This window comes from Astyanax mexicanus, chromosome 4, assembly GCF_023375975.1.
Source record: "Astyanax mexicanus isolate ESR-SI-001 chromosome 4, AstMex3_surface, whole genome shotgun sequence".
Classification (NCBI taxonomy): Eukaryota; Metazoa; Chordata; class Actinopteri; order Characiformes; family Acestrorhamphidae; genus Astyanax; species Astyanax mexicanus.
This window is the reverse complement of record NC_064411.1, coordinates 41,198,093-41,217,904: the sequence shown is the minus strand read 5'-3', so window position 1 is coordinate 41,217,904 and position 19,812 is coordinate 41,198,093. Positions and strand designations below refer to the sequence as shown.

The window sequence follows — 19,812 nt, the reverse complement described above, 5'->3', positions numbered from 1 at the left end:
TTTAATTTTTTTTTTACATTTGAACTGCCACAAGTTATAGAGCAGTTCTAGCTAGTTTTATGGACATAGCTATTTTGCTGACCAAAATGCAGAACAAAAATCTAGATTTAAAAATCTACTAAACTATGAAACTATATTTAATATTTATAGCCTATACTCTTTTTTAATAAGATGTAAACTTTAAATTTAAGTAAAATCTCCTTACTTACCATTTGGGGATGAGGCTGAATTGGTTTAGTGAAGATTAGATTAATGAAGGAAGCTCCATCTTGGAAAGATATTATTATTTTGATTTAGGCATAATAGATGAGCTTAACTCTTGACACAAGCCATTATCCTGAAGGGGTAGAATCAAATGATCTGATCAACTAAGAGCGTGGACAATTTTAAACAAATTTAATTACATGGCGTTTTTTACTGGTGTTGCCGCAAAGCAGCTTTGCAGAAATATAATTACAGGACAGAGAATCAGACAAAACATTTAACATAAAAATAAACTTACCATTATATAAAACATACAGCCTAAAATGGTTCCTCAATGTTTCTTTAATAAAACTAATGGTTCAAAAATATTAAACATTAAAAATTAATGCATAACTGGACTTGATGTAGCACTAAACTGGGTTTCACTATAATTAGAATATAAAAATAGATTTATAGTATTAAATTAATGCAATAATTATGCAAACCATACGGATTGTGTCTATATGTAGTGCATAAAAACCTTTTTATTGCAATGTAGATTCTGTAAATTATTTTTTTTTACAGATTTTCTTGTGAATGAAAAAACAATATACGTGTCAAAGAACTGTGCATGCATTTAAATCTGTTTTTGCATTGTCACCATTGCATTTTGAAACTTTTTATATCACTCTGCATCTCTTTAACACTCTCTATCTCTCTCACTCCCTCACTCACACATACTCTCACACACACCCTCACACATGCACTAAAAGTGATTGTGAAGAGATAATTGGTGTACACACAATAGCTGCTTATAGCTGATTCACTGGATGCAGTGGTTTTGATGAGTCGAGCTCCTTTCTGGGTCACTGCACAAACTGCGTGCGGCGCACTGAATGGGCCACTACCTAATACACAAGGTCATCCGAACCATGCCTTTATTGTGCATGTTCACCCCCCCCCCCCCCCCCCCCCCACCAAGCTCCCCTATACCCCCCACCCTACACATCACACTCCCACAATTTCACACGCTCTCGATATCTCACTCTCGAACATTCGTCAAACGAACAGACAGTGTGTTACAGACTGTATCTTCCACTGTAGTGTAAGTACTCTGCTTTTTACTCTGTACCATAAATACAATAGATTTATGTAGTTTTTTCTATTATTATGATCCATAATTGTGCCGGTAATTGGTTCCTTAGGTGCTGATTTGCGTATTTTGTGTATTTCTAAAGATTTACTGAATATTTAGACAACCAACTAATCTATAGTTAGTTACTGAATCATTTAAGGTGTTTACTGATTTTTTATTAGTACATATTTAATAACTGTAGCTAATAAATTATTTATTGTTGGTACTAAATTTTGTATAATTGAGTACAGTATAGTAAAAAGGGAGTAATCTTTAGTACTCACAGAAGAAAAGGTAAGGTAGGTCCTAAATTACTTAATATAGTATTAGAATAGTATTTAGTATAATAAATAATAATTATGAATACTGTAGTAGATCCTAAATACTTTATAAAGGATAATCCATTATTTATAATAGTTACTGAATTATTTAGATTATCTAAATAATAATAATATTAATATAAATAATAATGTATATTAATCATAGGTGTATTATTTAGGGTTGGTAGCGAATAATAATAATGAATTGCTTTTTGAGGAATTTATAGTAGGTGCTGAGTAATACAGTGCATTTCCTGAAAACTTTGTATTAGGTATGAATAACTTTAGTATTAAGTATTTATGGTAGGGAACTTTCATTTTCATACATAAATAACTAAATACTAAATTATTAACTGTAGTTACTTAATTAATGAAACTAGTTACAGGATCATCTACATTTTAGGTATTGAGTGATTTTAAGAAAACTCAAACTTGAAACTTAAGAAAAAAATAATTAGTATCATTTAATTTGGATGGTCCATCAGTTTACTTACAGATGCTCAACCAACATTTAACTAACATTCAACTAACATTCAACTGCATGTCTATTAAATGCAACTGAAATTTATACTTTTATACTGACATTGTGGTCTTCAGAGAGCTACAGGAAAGCGAGTCAGTAAATATATAATACATAGCTGTATTGCATTTTTGCTGTGGCAATGCTTTTTAAAGAAATGTTCATTTTTCTGATTTATTAATATTTTATTCTAACAACGTATAGTACATTCTAGTTTTGAAAAACTTGTTAAATCAGATATACATGGCCAGTTTTTCTCTGTGCTAGCCTCCTCTTTTTAAAGAGAATGCTGACTGTGTGTTGGGGGCAGCTCGTTTTTTGCTGGATCATGCCCTCTCTGACTGTTCCAGACACACTGGTCCTCACGCTCAGACTGTGTACACAGGAAAAGCCTTGTGGTGAAATTTTCCAAAACAACTTCTGCAAAATACCAAATATCAGTTGATCACAGTTAAGAGAAATTAAAGACAAAGAGTCCTATCAAACACCCTGTGCAAGGTGCGTCGCGATGCTCCTTTTTTTGTTTCATACTCTATCAAAGGTCTGTTTTCACGCATTGTGCCCGTGTAGTTAAAATAGTGTCGGAGTTTAGGAATAAATCTACACTGAAGGGCGTAGTGATCTGGAAGTGAGGTGTGTTCAGATACATTTCTGGCATGTTTGTATTTTGGCGGTGAAAAACACAGGTGCTTCACTGACTGATAACCCAAGACAAAAGTCAATTTGCCTAGTACACATTTTAGTATATTCTTTATTTTAAAGCACCCACTGCAGCTCTGAAAGGGCTTGGTAATGTGCTGATTAGTTGAATCAGGTGTGTTGGGAGAAGACACCATACCTCTAAAGAGCCAGAACCGCTCATTCAGCAATAGTACATGACCTCACTAATGTTCTTGTGGTGGAAAACAATCACAAATAGTATTAACAATTAATTACTCAGTATGTTACTCAGCTATTAATGCAAAAATAAGAGACCACTTGATGAGTTTCTTTGATTTTACTAAATTGAAAACATCTGGAATATAATTAAGAGGAAGATGGATGATCACAGCCCATTTATTATTGCGCCAGGAGTAGCATAAAGTTATCCAAAAGCAGTGTGTAAGACTGGTGGAGGAGAACATGCCAAGATGCATGAAAACTGTGATTAAAAATGTCTGAATTCTTAAAACTTTATAAGTATGAAATTGAATTACTTGTTTTTCTTGCATATTTTTTTGTTATTTCAGCCATTTCTCATTTTCTGCAAATAAATGCTCTAAATTACAATATTTTTATTTGGTATTAGAGAAAAATATTGTCCGTAGTTTATAGAATAAAACAACGTTCATTTTACTCAAACATACACCTATAAATAGCAAAATTAAAAAAAACGATACAGAAACTGAAGTGTTCTCTAAATTTATTCCAGAGCTGTATAATAGACAAGGAGGTGGTGCTAAAACTTTGAGTGCCTCATGCCTTAGAAATCTTATGTATATGTTTTTCAGTGTTGTCACCGATGACCATCGCTGGACCATGGGATCCTCGTCCTACTTCCCTGCCCGCTCAGTGCTGTTCCGGAAGGAAGCGAATGGAGTGACATATCGCGTTCCAGCTTTGATCTTCCTGCCTCGTTCCTCCTGCTTTCTGGCCTTCTGTGAGGAGAGACTGAGCCCTGCTGACTCCCAGGCTCATCTCCTGGTCGTGCGCAAGGGACACTTCTACAAGAACTATGTGGAGGTCAGCTAAAACATGAAACTAGACTTGATAGACTTGATGTGGGTCAAGAGTAAAATAAAGAGTATTGGTATATAATGAATGCATTCAGCTACTTTTAGGGTGTTTTTACACCTGTTTTTGGTTTCTCTGGTCCGAATCAGTTAACAAGTTAGTGATTTCACACAAAGGTGAGCATATTGTCTTTATTTATTGGTCAGACCTGGAGTGTTTGAAGTGGGAGAAAGAAAGTAAATACAGGAAAAAGGTCAAGTGTTCTGGACTAGCATGTTTTTCAGTGTAATTTAGCTTGGAGCAGTGGGAGAGATGGCATTTCTTAAAAGCTGTAGTAAATACCTGGATAATAAATCAAGTTAAACTGCACCTGAACAGCCATTTAGCTCAAAAATGAGGAGTGTATTTGATAGCCAAGTTAGATCGAGGTCAGATCACGTTTTCTCTGCTTGTTTTGGTCTACACCCAAGTGCGATTATCATTATTACACCTCACAAAACGAACCACACCAACGGTGCTAACGAACCAGAGTCTGTTTTAACCAGACTAAATATTACAGGTGTGTAATATTAAATTTAATATTTTTCCCTAAATTACTCTTATTGCTTACACAAAACCAAAATACTGTACATAGTTTGTCTAGTCCCTATTGAGAAGTATATTTGATAAAATATGACCTATTGGCAACAGTGATTTTTGGATGAGTTGGGTTTGAGGTTTGGGTGGTAGTCATCCAATATCCTGACCTCACTAAGACAATCAAATCCTCACAGGCTTGCTCCAAAATCTACAGGAAAGCCTTTCTTGGACATTAGAAACAGTTACTCCAACAAAAGCTGAATAATCTCTATTTTTAAAGCTAGGGGTCCCAACACTTTATGTCATATTGAGCCCAAGGGACACACTTTAATTTCTTTTTCCTTCCATCTTGTGTCTAGTGGGAAGACATGGAGGTACTGAGCACAGCCTGTCTGAAAGGCCATCGCTCCATGAATCCATGCCCAGTCTACGACGTCTTCACAGGAACACTCTTCCTCTTTTTCATCGCTGTCTTGGGGCACACCACCGAGGCGTACCAGCTAATAACGGGCAAGAACGTAACCAGGCTCTGCTATGTTTCCAGTGATGATTGTGGAAAAACCTGGAGTCCTGCCGTGGACCTCACCAAGAAGGTCATAGGAGACACAATCAAAGGTATTAGGAAGTTTCTGGAGCCAGTGTACCAAAGCCAAGATCCACTGACCCAGCATTCTCCAGCAACTCTTCAACCAACAAGACCTATGGAACATGCAGGGTTACTTAGCATGCTAGTCAGCTCTTCTTCTGGAACCAAAATGCATGTTGTTGTTGGTTGAGAAATAGTGGGCTACACCAAAACCCAATTTTTTTTGCTTCATTAGATTTGACCATGACATATAGACCTACATTTCAGAAGCAAGATGGATTCAGGTGAATTTCTTACAAATGCGAAATCTGTTAAGTTGAGGAAATCCTAATGAACTTTAGATTCTGCGGACAGTCAAACCTAAACATTAGGAAAATCATCACTCTGTGTTTTACAGAGTTTCGGTTTACCAAAGACTTAGTTTACCAAAGACAAAAACTAGCATTTTAGACATTAGTTATAATTTCATTTTTCCTATAATTTAGTTTGAACGGGCAAAGACCTCAAAACCAACATGTCCTTACAACTTGCTTTATTAGAGACAATCTTAGCAAAGAGACAAACTTTCTATTTACCGTATTTCAAAACTAATAGGACACTGGTCTTGAATGGGAGGATATAACTATCTGGCCACATTTCAAAGATGGCGACTGAGTGAACTGACTTGCCCTAAAAGGACTGTTCTCACACTAAACATAGAAACTTATTCATGTTTTCAATGAAATTGTTCCTCAAATGTGGATTTTCAACATGGTAAATAAAGTCAGAGTCATATTAAGTTTATATTAAGCGCAGCCAGTTGCAGAGCAGCTAATGTGATGTCTCTAAATAACCAAATTACACCAACAGGCATGTGCCAAGCAAAGTGCAATTGCTGTTGAAAGCAGCTTGCACGGATATGAGCAGTAAGTGTAGCATATATTGCGTTCAGTGTGAAAACAGCTTTATCTGTGTTATCTGTGAGTCCTGTCACATCTACTAATAGAGCCATGTCATCTATAGAATTGCACTAATTGATTGGGGGCAGTATAGGACTATCTTACCCACCTAGAGAGGGCAAAGTCAACTGTGCTTACTTGGGAATTGAACCGGTGGCACTTGAATGCTAAGAAACTAGAATGCTAGAAGAATTGTTAAACAGTAAAGTTCTATAGTATTAAGATTTACTTTGTGATTTAATCCCAAAGTTTTAATATATATATATAATTGTGGCTAATCAATTGTGTTGTGTCTTTCTTTCGAATCTTTGTGCCAACAGAGTGGGCTACCTTTGCTCTTGGACCAGGCCATGGCATCCAATTGAAGTCCGGTCGCCTGTTGATCCCAGCCTATGCCTACCACATTGACTGCAAGGAGTGCTTCGGCAAGGTGTGCACCACCACTCCCCACTCCTTCTGCTTCTACAGCGACACGCATGGGAGGGTGTGGCGATTTGGGGAGGCAGTTCCAGGTCCTGAATGTGTTGAGTGTCAAATGGTGTCCATAGACCAGGAGGATGGGAACAACGTTTTGTACTGTAATGCCCGTAGTACTCTCGGTTGCCGTGTGCAGGCCTTGAGCTTCGATGATGGAGCTGTGTTCCAGAAGGGTCAGTTGGTCCAAAAGCTTACCGAACCTCGGAACGGCTGCCACGGCAGTGTGGTTGGCTTCCCGGCCCCCTTGAACCTCCTCCAGAACTCCCCTACCCTTCTCAGGCGAGTAACGTCCGCTGTTGGCTCTTCATCTGTTTTAGTCGAGAACTCTCCCCAGAACTTTCTGATACCAACATGGACGGTATATGGACACCCATCTGGACCAGGTCGACGTGACCTAGGCCTGTACCTTAACATCCAACCCCGAGACCCTGACTGCTGGACAGGGCCATGGGTCATCTACGAGGGTCCGAGTGCCTACTCGGACCTGGCCTACCTGGATTTCCAGACTGATGGGGCTCCACCACTCACTGCGTTTGCATGTTTGTTTGAGAACGGCACAAGGACGGCCTACGACGAGATTTCCTTCTGTATTTTCACTTTGTTCGAGCTCATTGACAACATTCCTCGCAACAAACCACACCTCAGGGGTGTTGAGGCCTCAGGGGTAAAAGACAAGAGGAAGAGGAAGAAGAAGAGAGGAATGTGTGAGCTCTGCAGAGTGTGTTAATACTATGTGAAAGCATGGGAAAGCAGAAGAATCTGAAGTATTGCAAAGTTATGTAAGCTTTTTACAGAGTAGATTTCTTGGTAGTATATTGTAATATGTATTTATGTACGCCTAGTACTGTACTTTATTATCCTTCCAGAGTCCAGAGTCCACCATAGAACAGCTGTTACTTGGATGGTGGGTCATTCTCAACACTGCGTTGATAGGCACTGGCACAGTGGTGGTGTGTGTTGTGCTGGTACATGCTGGTCAGACACAGCAGTGCTGATGGAGTTTTTAAACACATCATTGATTATGAAGAATGGTAAACAGTGAGTGGACACAGTGTTTAAAAACTCAAGAAGCACTGCTGTGTCTGACCAACACACCACCGCCATGCCAGTACATATAAATGCAGTGTTGAGAATGACCCATCACCCAAATATAACATACCTACTCAGTGATGGTCCTGTAGGGTCCTAAAGGGAAGATAATACAATATACTGAAGAAAAAAAACAGATACAGGCCTACAGTCTGTAGTTTTAGAACTATACAAGTGCTCTTATATGTTCAGTAGAGCTTGGGAAATTTGATAATGGGTGTAGAAACAAGGAGGTGGTCATAATGTTATGCTTGATGTTATACATAGAGAAAGAGATAGAGAGAGAATAGAATTATTGTTAATTAAAAGCTGTAAAAGTTGTGTTGACATAAGTTTCCTTGCAAAAGCGGAGAAGCCATTTTATTGGCTGCATCTATTTAATGTAGAGTTCCCCAGGGCTCAATTCTAGGGCCCTTTTTTTATTAACAGTGTATATGGTGTTTTTGGGGACTATTGTTTAGTTTTATTCCATTGCTACAGTACGTCAGTATAATACAGTATGATTATAACTAGATCTATGTACTTTTAAAGAAACTGGATTTCACATCATTGATTGCTCTGTTAAGTTGCCTTGAATATCGTCGCCGTCCAATGAAAAACACTTATCTCCAAAACAGCTACTTTACAGAGAGAGAAAAAACCTTGTACACTTTCAATGGAAGTCAATGTAAAAAGAGTTTATTTAAGGTAATTTTAAAGAGTTTCTTTTGGTCCGTTCATCAAGAAATGTAAGGAACAGTGTAAGGAACAGTTTTTCTGTTCAAATTATGTAGTAAACTAAAAAGTGACAAAAATGGAGATAAGTGTTTTTCATTGGGCAGCGACGACATACACTATAAAGGTGTGGATGATAATATAGTTAGTTAAAATTTGAATTATGCCAAGACAGAAATAGTTTTATTTACCTAAGATAAAATGATCAAACTTTTATCAGACTTTTATACAGACTTTACAAAGTTTATGTTCTGTTTTCCTGTTGTTTTTTGTGTTATTATTTAGATTTCTTATTGTTGTGTAGTTTAATTATTAACATGTACAGCACTTTTAAATGTGCACTATAAATAAATTGACATTGACACAACTGGCATAAGTGTTCATTTAGGTATTACAGCACACACACAAGCAAAAAACACACTGTTTTCACAGAAATGTAGTGTATTTTTTTTATTATTACTACAAACATATGATCTATGTTAAAAGCAGTTTTGGGTTCACAGGTTCACAGATCAAAAATGAATAGGATCATTATTTTTGTAGTATGACAGTGATTGTGGTGTGTTAGTGCGTGTTGTGTATTTATGTGTTGTGCATATTTGAGTATATTTAACTTTGACACTTTATCTACTGTAAACAAGTTCAAAATACATAAAAAAGCTTTGATTATATAAAAATAAAGGTTTTACACACAGAAAACAAATACAGAACCATCTACATTTTTGTTACACACGCATTCTTTTATATCAACTGTTCCCAGTTTTGTCAACATGAGGACATTTTGCACACTTTTAAAATATGCTAAATATTTAAGTCATTTTAACCAAAGAGAATTTTTTTCTGAATAAGGCTATAATATCGCTGACCACACAAACCACACTGAGCCATCCAAACTCCAGCCTCACATTCTTTCATAGGAACTCTTCCATGTTTTCTCAAAATGTGGAAGCTTTATATGCTTATGAAATGCAGGGTGTTTTATTTGGGTCAATACAGTATGTGTTTACTAGTGAGCATCTTTGAATCAATTCTAATTCTAGCTTCTAGATTCTAGCATGTTAGCATTAACCAATGGGCTGTTTAGTAACTTTCATACAGTGTGAGAATGGAGATACTTACAACTGTATAGTCCAGCTTGTTAGCATAGCATTTTAAATGAAGTGAATTTAAATTCAGCTGTTTTGGTGAATAGATCTAAAGCAGCTTAAGCAGCTTAAGCAGATAGAGTACAATGCTTACTGCTAATTTTGTTACATTCCACAGATGCCCACACAGGCTGGCATTCCACTAGTGATTGGAGGATTATACCAATCATACTACTTTGGACTCTCAGGGCCCTATTGTAGTGATCTATAGCTTATAGGTCAATTGTGTATCATGCAAATGGATTTAGGGCATTGTCGGTGTGTCTTTGGTATCATGAGGATGCAAAAAAAAATCTTTGCATGGGTGAGTTTTAGACAATACGTGAAATGAACCAATTGTCTTTCACTTTAAGAGTCCGATTGATATCTAACAGTGCAGCACTTCTGCCGGTCTCAGCAGAGGATATTGAAAAAAGTCAGGTTTGCACATGGCACTTCTGCATGGCTAAAACAAAATTAGGCGGCTGACTGTTGACTGCTGTCAGGATTTAAATTAGTCAGTGGCGCACCTGTATTTCTCATCGCCAAGATAAAAACATGCCCGAAATGTACCTGAACACACCTCATTTCCAGACCACCACACTCATCAGTGTAGATTTATTCCTAAACTCTGTCTCTTACAATCTTCCATTGATCCCAGAGACTTAGCACTTAGACAGTCACACCACCAGCCAAACCTTATTTTAAACCGGTATTTTAGTATTTTATAAAGCTTTTTGCCAATAGCAACCTCACAACAGTTGCTATGGATGAATGCATTTCTAATGCTTAACGCTTATAATGCTAACATTGCTGAGATATTGCTGACACAGATGTGCAAATGCACACAGATTTGTAGAGAATAATTGGCAGTAGAATTGACTGGTAAGATGGTGTTTTTCAACATCCTGACATTGCTTATGCTAAATATTCTTGTCACTGAATGCAATCAAATCCTTACAATGACAGTATACAGAGACAGATATTCCAACAAAAGCAGTAGAAACAATAAATGAGCAAATGTGCCAATACTTTTGTCCAAACAGCATCTTATATTTATCAAACTTCTCAGAGTAAAAAAATGGTCCATGATAAATGTTAAATTGCTATATAAGGAAACATCAGATATATAAATTAGGTAAATGATAGCTTCAAACGTAATAATGTAAATAGTTCATAGGATAAATAGGGTACAGTATATACATATAATACACAGCTGCCAGATCATGACCAAAATATGCTCTTATCTACAGATATTGTCTATTATTTTGCATGAGGATACACATTTGTGCTACGATGAAGAGGATGATGATCCGTTTTCCTTGAAACGCATCACTATCTGTTTCCTCTCAGACACAGGGGAGTAGATGGTTTTCTGTATCAGTGATTTAAGTCCCAGAGTTTGAGCAAGCTTGCCTCGAAAAGACTTGCACATAAGGAAGTAAATGATGGGGTCCAGGCATACGTTGCAGGAAGACAAAAAGAGCGTGGCCTTTTTCCCATCCAGCAGTATGTTCGCCACTTCCTTCGAATAAGGATTGTGAGTTTGGCTGAAGGTGAACGGGACTCTCCACAGGTGATATGGCACAAAGCAGATGAAAAACACCACCAGAAGCACCAGAATGTTGTGTCCAGACTTGCTGTCCCTCTGGCCTGCTGGTCCCCCGTTCACAAACTGGGCGGAGGAGAGGAGGATGTGCTTGAAGATGGACACGTAGCACGTTACGAGGGTGATCAACACCGTGAAGAAGATCACAATGTTGGTGTAGACCACCACACCATGCCAACCTATGCCTAGGTCACTCTTTAGACATTTGCAGGTATGCGCCGTTCCCTCCGTTGGTTCTTTGTTGGTCAGTATGGCGTTGGGGAGGGATATCGCTATCATGGCCACCCACACCATAGCAGCCATGGCTAGAGTGAAGGAGTAGCTGTAGAGGCAATCCCCGCACTTGCCTCCAAATGGACGGACAATCTTCAGGTAGCGATCCAGAGCCACCAGGCCCAGGAAGAGGATGTTGGCGTACATGCAGGTGTAGAAGATCACGGCTGTGCAGCGACAGGCCAGCACCGGAAGCCACCACGGCCCCACACCGGCCTCAGTGAGGATGGTGACCGGCAGGGTGAGGGTCATGAGCAGGTCTGCCGCCACCATGTTTCTCAGGTACAGCATGAAGGTCTTTTTCTTGGAGCAGATCTGGAAGAAGACCCACGCCGCCAAGAAGTTTAGGACCAGGCCAGCCACAAAGACCACGGAGTAAAGCGAGGCGAAGACCAAGGAGGGCGTGGGAGACGACAGGTTGGAGCAGTTGGGAGCCATGACTGGAAAACAAAATGAACCAAAAATGAAAAAAAGAATAAGTGCTATGGTAAGAAGCTACTTCAAGTTGTATCTATGAACCTATTGACACCATGCTTCATGGCAAGCATGGACAGGAGCAGTGGAACTGTGTTTCAGTGTTCTCTGAAATGATGGTGCTCAATCATCATCCAACATCCAGAAAGTCTAATCTGGACAGTAGAAACCGTTATAAAAAAAAAAAAACAGGATTAAATCTTTTTTTTTTTAATACTCTTGACATTAGAAGAAATAATGGGTGAGCAGGTGTCCCAACAATTTAGTCCATATAATATAGTAAAGTTTTTATAGAATTCATATAATATTCAGCATTTGAATTGTCTACATAGAAGGCGTTTGACGTTGGATGGGGTGAGATGTTTTGTCAATTTGCAACAAGCATATTAACCACACTATTATTTGGCCCAAGCTTTTTTCTTTGTTTTAGAATGTGTTCATAAATAATCTGATGAGATTGGTTCTCATTGGCCGGTTTACATTGAGGCATTAGTTTATTAATAGTTATAAATTAAGTTGCGAATACATTAAAAACATTAATAAGCACCTATTAAACACATAAATAGAAAGAACAACAGTGACAATGACTTTTTTAACATATCTAATAAAATAATATAAAAAGTCCGTTCAGGCATTTAATATGTTATTATAGTTGAATGAATAAAGTTATTAACAGAAATAGAAATTAATTTTGACAAATGGAAAAGACAAAGTAAGATACGCATCTAGTAAGATATGAGGTTTAACAGTACAAATAAATGAGGAATCACTAGTTGTTAGACGACAGGCCATTGTTGCCCTTCCTAGTTATGTGTTGTAACTGTTAATTAATGGCTTACATCCTAACTCCCTTACATCTTAATTGTTATTGCGGTAGGTGAGATAACTGAATGTCCTAATCTGGAATGCTGACAGGCTAGAGTTAGTCTAGCACAAATACCCACTCTCTTCCTGTGATTTACCTTCCTTACACATTGCTTTTGACAGCCTTCGTTGGCTATTAGTGTTAAGTAAAACATATCTTTTTGCATTTTCCAATGAAAAAAAAAACAGCAAGGTTGGAAAAATAAACCAAAGATTGCCAACGTGAAGTAAAAATCTCCTGTAAACAGCAACAATCTGGCATGCATGACTGTCTTCTATAAAACCCTTTTTATTTTTTATGTAAATAAAGCTAATGTTAAACTATGAAAACAGCCCAGGAAAGCCCCCTAAAGGCTCCAAAAGATAATGAACATAATCTACAAGCGCATCACATCTGTCAATATGAAAGCGTATCACATCTGTCAAGACCATAAACCATGCTTATTGCATGATAATGCCAATGGTGTTTAGTAGAGGCAAATGGGTACAGGCAAGTCAATTGTCAGGTGATAAACAGGATTAGACCTCTAATTATGCCACACAATTGCTTTTAACCCTGCAGCACTTCAGTTAGTTTTAAATATTTATACTCCAAGAATGAGTTCACGCTTACAGTAATTAAAATGAAGGTGCTTCAAATGTTTTTTAAATTTTAGTGATGCCTTAAAAGAACCCATATTGGTTCCATAACAAACCATGAAAAATATTGAGATATGTGTAAGAATATATTTTATTTTACAGTTTTAAAAGCACACTGTAAAAAACAACAGCATAAAATCAAAAACATTTGCATCAAATGAATGCTCTTTATGTTCCATTTACTATGGAAGTCTGGTGTCAAAGCAGGGAATGGTGTCACACCCAAATTGATGAAGTTCCAGTTAAACATTCCTTAAATTCTAAACTCCACTACGCTACACTACACTACACTACATTACACTTCACTTCACTTCCCTTTACTACACTACATAATAACATTTCCAAAGAACAGAGAGCAAATCCAGCCAAATGATCAAACTAAAGGTGTGAAAACTATTTACTTTCATTCCACAGGTAGAAGTATAGATACTAGGAGTTTAAAACACTTCTGTAGAAGTTGAAGTATCAAGTCAAGCTTTTTACTCAAGTAAAAGTGCAAAAGTACTGCTTAAAGTATAAAAGTAAAAATTATGTAAGGGGAAAACATTAAGCCTTTTTAGGCCAAAACACATTTTTCTAAAATTGTTGTAATGATTTTAACGTTCTATTAAAATGCTTATGTTGATAAATTTGGGATAGACTAGGCTACCTTCAGTTTCAGCTGCATATATACCCATTAAAAAGGAATTCATTTCAGTACAATGCAAATATATCAAAGAAGCTTAGTTGGAACATTTGTCTCGAGTTCTCTTGAGTCTCTTGAGTCTCTGCATGGATCATCTTCATTCTAGGCTACATACGTCTGTAATGTTCTTGCTGGAGTGTGGGCGTGATTCATGTGCAGGTTTGATGGATAAACCGGGTATAAACCAATACACTCTAAGAAATATAAGTACAGATTTGTACTTAAAAGAGTACAAAGCTTGTCGCTGGGGCTGTACCTTATATTGAGGTACAAAAAAGTACCTTTCAGTGAAAGTCCTTTTTTGTACCCATGGTTTTTGTGGCAGTAAAGATCATAAAGATTATAAACATTATCATCAACTAAAAATGGCTCAAAAACTTGATGATACAAAATTGTCTGGCTTTCAAATAAAAAATGTGCAATTTAAATATATACTGTTCATTAGTACAGTGATGCAGAATTCTGAATGTACCTTTTGGCTGGTTAAATGGTACAAATCTGTACTTATTGCTGTTAGAAATGACTTTGTACTTCAGAGGGAACAAATCTGACCCTGTAAAGACCAATATTGTACCTTTGAGGGTACAATTATAAAGAATGTACCTTCGAGTACAAAAAAGTACTCATATCGTACCTCTGTTTTTTAGAGTGTAGGGTGTTGGAATGGAATATGTTTATACTTCTCTACATCCAATCACAATCAGATTCACTCTACCTGATAGATGGATAGATTAATCTGGATTGGGGTTTATTTTGGAACAATCAGAAACTGGAATGAAAACAAGCTGAAATGAAATAGGAGTAACGAGGCTAGTTTTAAAATGTAAGGAGTGGAAAGTACAGATAATTGTGTGAAAATGTAAGAAGTAAATAAATACTCCAGTTTCCACTTAATTAAGGTAACAAAAAGTATTTGTGCGTCCTTACTTGACACCTCTGCAAAATATGTCCCACTTTGTATGTTCCAGGTTATTGTTTTCAGCATTTTCCCAGGTTAGCATTGTTAGCATTCCCAATGTAATTCCCAATTGCCATTATAAAGTACTGTGCAAATCTGAACACAATGAAAACATGTCTAAAGAGAGAAGCTGGACATAATTGTGTGTACAACTAATTTTTTTTAGACAGAAACAGAAGAAAGCACAGAAGTGCTAATTAACTGTATAATACTACTGCTTTTACTACTGTTGTTGTGCGGTGCAGCCATCTTGTATTCTGAACTCCGGGTTTTTGTGGCTTTCCCCACTTTTCCAGTAGAAAATATGTCTTGCAGGGATGTTCTTGTTAATATTTCCTACTTCCTTCTATTTCCTACTTTCCTATTGATATCCACATTCAGATGGTGAGTAGCATTGGATCTTAAATGGTTTTGGTTTAATTTGATGCATCTTTTCATTTGTAAGAGTGAAAGTAATAATCTAAGATCAACTCAGGCAGTTCAGTTGTTTTCTTTGTATGAAGTAAAGGTCACTGATTCTCTAGTAGATAAAATGTGGAACTACAGGTTCTCCTCACTTTCATAAACGTATCTTGATGTTGTATGCGTTGCCTTATCACCAAATTCGAGCTGTACTTCAGTATTGTGATCATAATACAAGAGAAAATACTTCAAATTCCTGCATACCAACAAGTTTTGTAGGACTTTTATGTTGAATTTATTACATTTTATGTTTATTTAATCATTTTGTTTTACTATCTCACTTTTTTAGTGTCCTTTTTCAAGCCTGCCTGGTTCTAAAAGGCTCATCTTTGCACTTTTGCAGAGTTGCTTGTTGTGCTCCCATGAATTCACTTTCAAGCCCTTTTAAGGACTCTGTTTAAAGATACACATTCAAGATTATTTTGCTTATGAGAATAGCATTTCACAAACAGATGTGTTTATACCTTGGAATTCATATCTCATCAAAGGAAACGGCATTCAGTCAACTTTACTGTGTGTCTGGATCATGTGCAGTACAGTGGAATTGCAGGAGCGTTTTTAAATAAACATATTTACGTAATGAAAAGCACTTTAGAAATGATGATCCTATCAGGTGAGATCTTGTTGAATTTACAGTACATGTTGATTCCAGCCTCAAGACACCAGTAAATGAGATTAAATACAAAATAAATAAATGGTTAAATATTCCACCACATAAATAATATTGGAGGAGGCATTTATATTCTTAGATTCTTGACTATAGAGGGCTGTCAACTTTGCACTATGCAGCATGATTTAGGATATGTCTGCGTGTCTTTGCTATCATAACCACGGGAAAAGTACACATTGCATGGCTCGAAATACGCAAAAAGCATGTACTAGTTATCTTAATTAATCATAGTTGAAATAACCCAATCAGTGTGTCACTTGCCATTCCCTTTAAGAGCCAGGTGTGCTCTGACTTTGGTGGATTTCGTCTATCTATCATGTTGTAAAGATGAGCAAGCAGGTCATTTACGGCAACATAAATATGAAAAAGTTGGATTTGTCCTTGTGTGTGTCTAACGAGTCGGAGTGTATGCCTGTTGAGAGTGTAAGGCATGCCTACATTGCCAAGATAGCAATAAACATCTCACGATTGACTGCTGTCTAGGTTGATTTCAGTCAGTGGTGCGCCTGTGTGTTCTATTGCCAAGATAGCAATACGCCAGAAATTTACCTGAACACACCTCATTTCCAGACCATCACACCCATCAAAGTAGATATATTTGCAAGCTTTGTTGCTATTTAACTCTTTTAAACCTGAATTATATTCCAGTGATATGAAAATATAAGAATATAAGAATGCTTTTTTTCTGTGCTGAACACAAAACAGGACTGTTCTATTTGAACATAAACTCATATTTAAAATTAAATAAAAAAAAAATCCAAATATTTAATTGCTTTTTAATGTCCATTGCATTGTTTGTCATTTTTATTTTGTATTTAATATTGACCTTTTGAATCATATAAAATTATCAAAAAAAAAAAATAATTAGCTCTTACTTTGCCTCGTTGGCTCTAATGCTGCCATGCCCCAATGTCTTGAGTTGCTGTGTTTTTTTATAGTACAGTGAGTGGGGCTAAGCTACTTATTGGCTAGTAAACTTTTTCAATGAGTGGTTTATGATCTATACCAGGGGTGTCCAAACTTTTTTTGTTGGGGGCCAGAAGGAGAAATATATTTGAAGTCACGGGCCACAGACTCTGTAATAAAACAAATAATGAAATATACCACTTTAAATAATACATTTCCTGATTACTTTCATTTACACACCATTTTACTTGACTTACTATCTTTATCTTTGACAGTGTTGTGTAAACTAAGATTTTTCAAATTAATGTTTCATTTCATGATGTCTCTTAATATTAAAATCCTTAATTACGGCAACTTTTAGACTCTTTTGCCCGTTTTTCTGTGCTACAACTGAACACTCTCTCCGCTTTTAGACTCTTTGGCCCGTTTTTCTGCGCTAGAAATGCACACCCTCTCCACTTTTAGACTCTTTGGCCCGTTTCTGACACCAAGTGTTCAAACTTTGAATCTCATATTATAAAAACCTGCTTAACAGCGGGCCAACTTTCATTCTATTTCTAAAATCGCGGGCCGCTCCAAAAAAGGAAACTTCCCGCGGGCCGTAGTTTGGACACCCCTGATCTATACTGATGAACAACAGGCCTCGATAACTGTTTTGTGCAACAAAACATAAAAAAAGAAAATATGTGATGTCCATTGTTATGGACACAGGGTCTGAAAGGGTTAAACGACACGGGTACAAGGCATGGAAATAGACTGTTGGTGGGGGGTTAGATAGCAATGAGCATTGTAACGCGCCTTGTGTAGGGTGTAATATAGGCCCTTAAGTCATGAAGATAATACGTTCAATGGGAACAGTGAACATTAATCAAATTGAGGGGGAGGAACCACTCATATATGTGCTCAATGTACACTGAAGGAAGAATAAATTGTTTTTTGAGCAGCATGTTGAATTACCCAATACTTATCTAAACATAATTCAAAACCATATTTCATACAGACGGCTGAAGACCTACATTCCTTGATATCAAATGTATAACGCAGTTGTTCAGTCATGCAGAAAGATCCCTTTGGCCAGAATCTCTTGGCTAGATCCGGCCTGTCACAGCATGCAACCTTAAGCAAGAGCTCACACTAAAACTTCTTTAAATGCTTTCAAAATACAGTGCCAGTCAAACGTTTGGACTCACCTCTTCTCATTAAATGTGTTTTATTCATTTTTGTTTAATATTGACAACGATAAAGCTATTAAGAGACACTTGCAGAATTATTTGGCAACAACAAGTGTTTAACAAACCAGAATATTTAGGTTTATACGTAAGATTTTTCTAAAAGTACCACATTTAGCTTTAAGGACAGATCTGCACACTCTTGGTATTTTAATCTCACTGTCTTCATGAAGTAGAGTCACCTGGAATATAGTTTTCTCAGTGTTTTATATCAAACATCTCAGTTAATCAGGATTAGGTCAGGGAGGGGGGGGGGGGGGGGTTGTTTTTTGTTTACGACATAATTCCTAACATGCCCCTTATTTGCTTTCATATCTTTAATATAAATCTACAGTCTTAAAATAAATTAAATAAATAAATAATAATAAAAAAAAACATTAAAGCTGTGTCCAAACTTTTGACTGGTACTGTATATTTCCCACAAATTTTACTCGCTCTAAAACCTGACATGTCAAATCAGAGATATAACTACAACCATGAAATTAATATAAAATAATAGTTATGTGTTTCTTGCATTTTGTTATTTAAATAAGAAATCAATTGCATTTAAAATTAAAACAGCATCAATTCAATGTATAACCAATAGACCATTTAGGATTCTAAATACACTTCACTGTAGATGAGCTGTAATAATAATTTATTTACATCTTTAATATTGTCCTGATGCAAAAAAACTCAGGATGATGTTAAATATGTAACTTAAAAGAGTACAACACAATAAAACACGAAATCAAGCTCACCTGGATCTCTTAGCTGAACTGTTATCACACAGAATCTGTGGTCTGAATGGAAGTGCAGAAGCTTCGCCTCTTGCCTTTTCCTCAGAAGTTCTTAAGAAGCTTATGACGATATTTATGTTTACTGCAGCTGGGACAGAGCCAGAACGAGCGTGTGTGAATTTATGAGTGTGTACGCGTGTGTATGCATGTGTGTGTGGGTGTGGGTGTGTGTAAGAGCTTGTGCAGGCAGGTCTTTGCTTTTCTGGTGAATGCTTTGTAACCGGAGACAGTCCAACTGTTTAGCTGAATTACTGGAAAACAAACTGTTACAGCTACATACATAACCGGCCCGTTTGGTAGGACTCGTAAAATCATGAAGTAATAAAATCAATAAACTTAATTTAAAGAACTATTTTTTTTTTTATAATTTTATTTCTAATTTTTCCCATTTTCTCCCCAATTTACACGGCCAACTACCCAACCCACTCATTAGGACTCCCCCTATCACTAGTAATGCCCCAACACACCAGGAGGGTAAAGACTAACACATGCTTCCTCTGATGCTTCCTCAGCCACTGCTTCTTTTCGAGCTGCTGCTAATGCAGCAATGCCGAGCTGCATCACAGCGTGCTCAGAGGAAAGCACAGCGACTCGGTTCCGGTACATCAGCTCACAGACGCCCTGTGCTGCAGACATCACCGTAGGAGTGATGTGGGGAGAGAGCGCCATCTACCCACCCGGAGGGAGCGGGGCCAATTTTGCTCCCTCTGAGCGCCGGCAGCTTGATGGCAAAGCTGCATGAGCGGGGGTTCCAACCTGCAACCTCACACTCATAGTGACAGCACTTTAGACCGCTGGACCACTCGGCGCCCCATTTAAAGAACTCTTTTTATACAAGTAGCTGCTCAAAGCTTTTTACAGACTATTGAAAGTAACTATAGTAAAT

At 37.1% G+C, this 19,812-nt stretch overlaps 3 protein-coding genes across 3 annotated transcripts in view; 1 reads left to right on the top strand and 2 right to left on the bottom strand.

The window, feature by feature from the left end:
• Nucleotides 1–19,812, bottom strand: part of LOC103044296 (P2Y purinoceptor 13) — a 353,924-nt gene that overhangs the window by 277,812 nt on the left and 56,300 nt on the right. The gene's annotated exons all lie outside the window — the stretch shown is intronic.
• Nucleotides 1,225–8,706, top strand: neu4 (sialidase 4). Its single transcript, XM_022678808.2, has 4 exons — nt 1,225–1,288; nt 3,649–3,880; nt 4,810–5,065; nt 6,295–8,706. The coding sequence occupies exons 2-4, from the start codon at nt 3,677–3,679 to the stop codon at nt 7,176–7,178; spliced, it is 1,344 nt and encodes a 447-aa protein (XP_022534529.1). The 5' UTR covers nt 1,225–1,288; nt 3,649–3,676; the 3' UTR covers nt 7,179–8,706.
• Nucleotides 8,678–19,107, bottom strand: LOC103021855 (G-protein coupled receptor 87). The gene is made up of 2 exons (XM_007230639.4): nt 18,888–19,107; nt 8,678–11,700 (listed from the first exon to the last, which is right to left on the bottom strand). Exon 2 carries the CDS (start codon nt 11,696–11,698, stop codon nt 10,670–10,672), a length of 1,029 nt encoding a protein of 342 aa, XP_007230701.2. The 5' UTR covers nt 11,699–11,700; nt 18,888–19,107; the 3' UTR covers nt 8,678–10,669.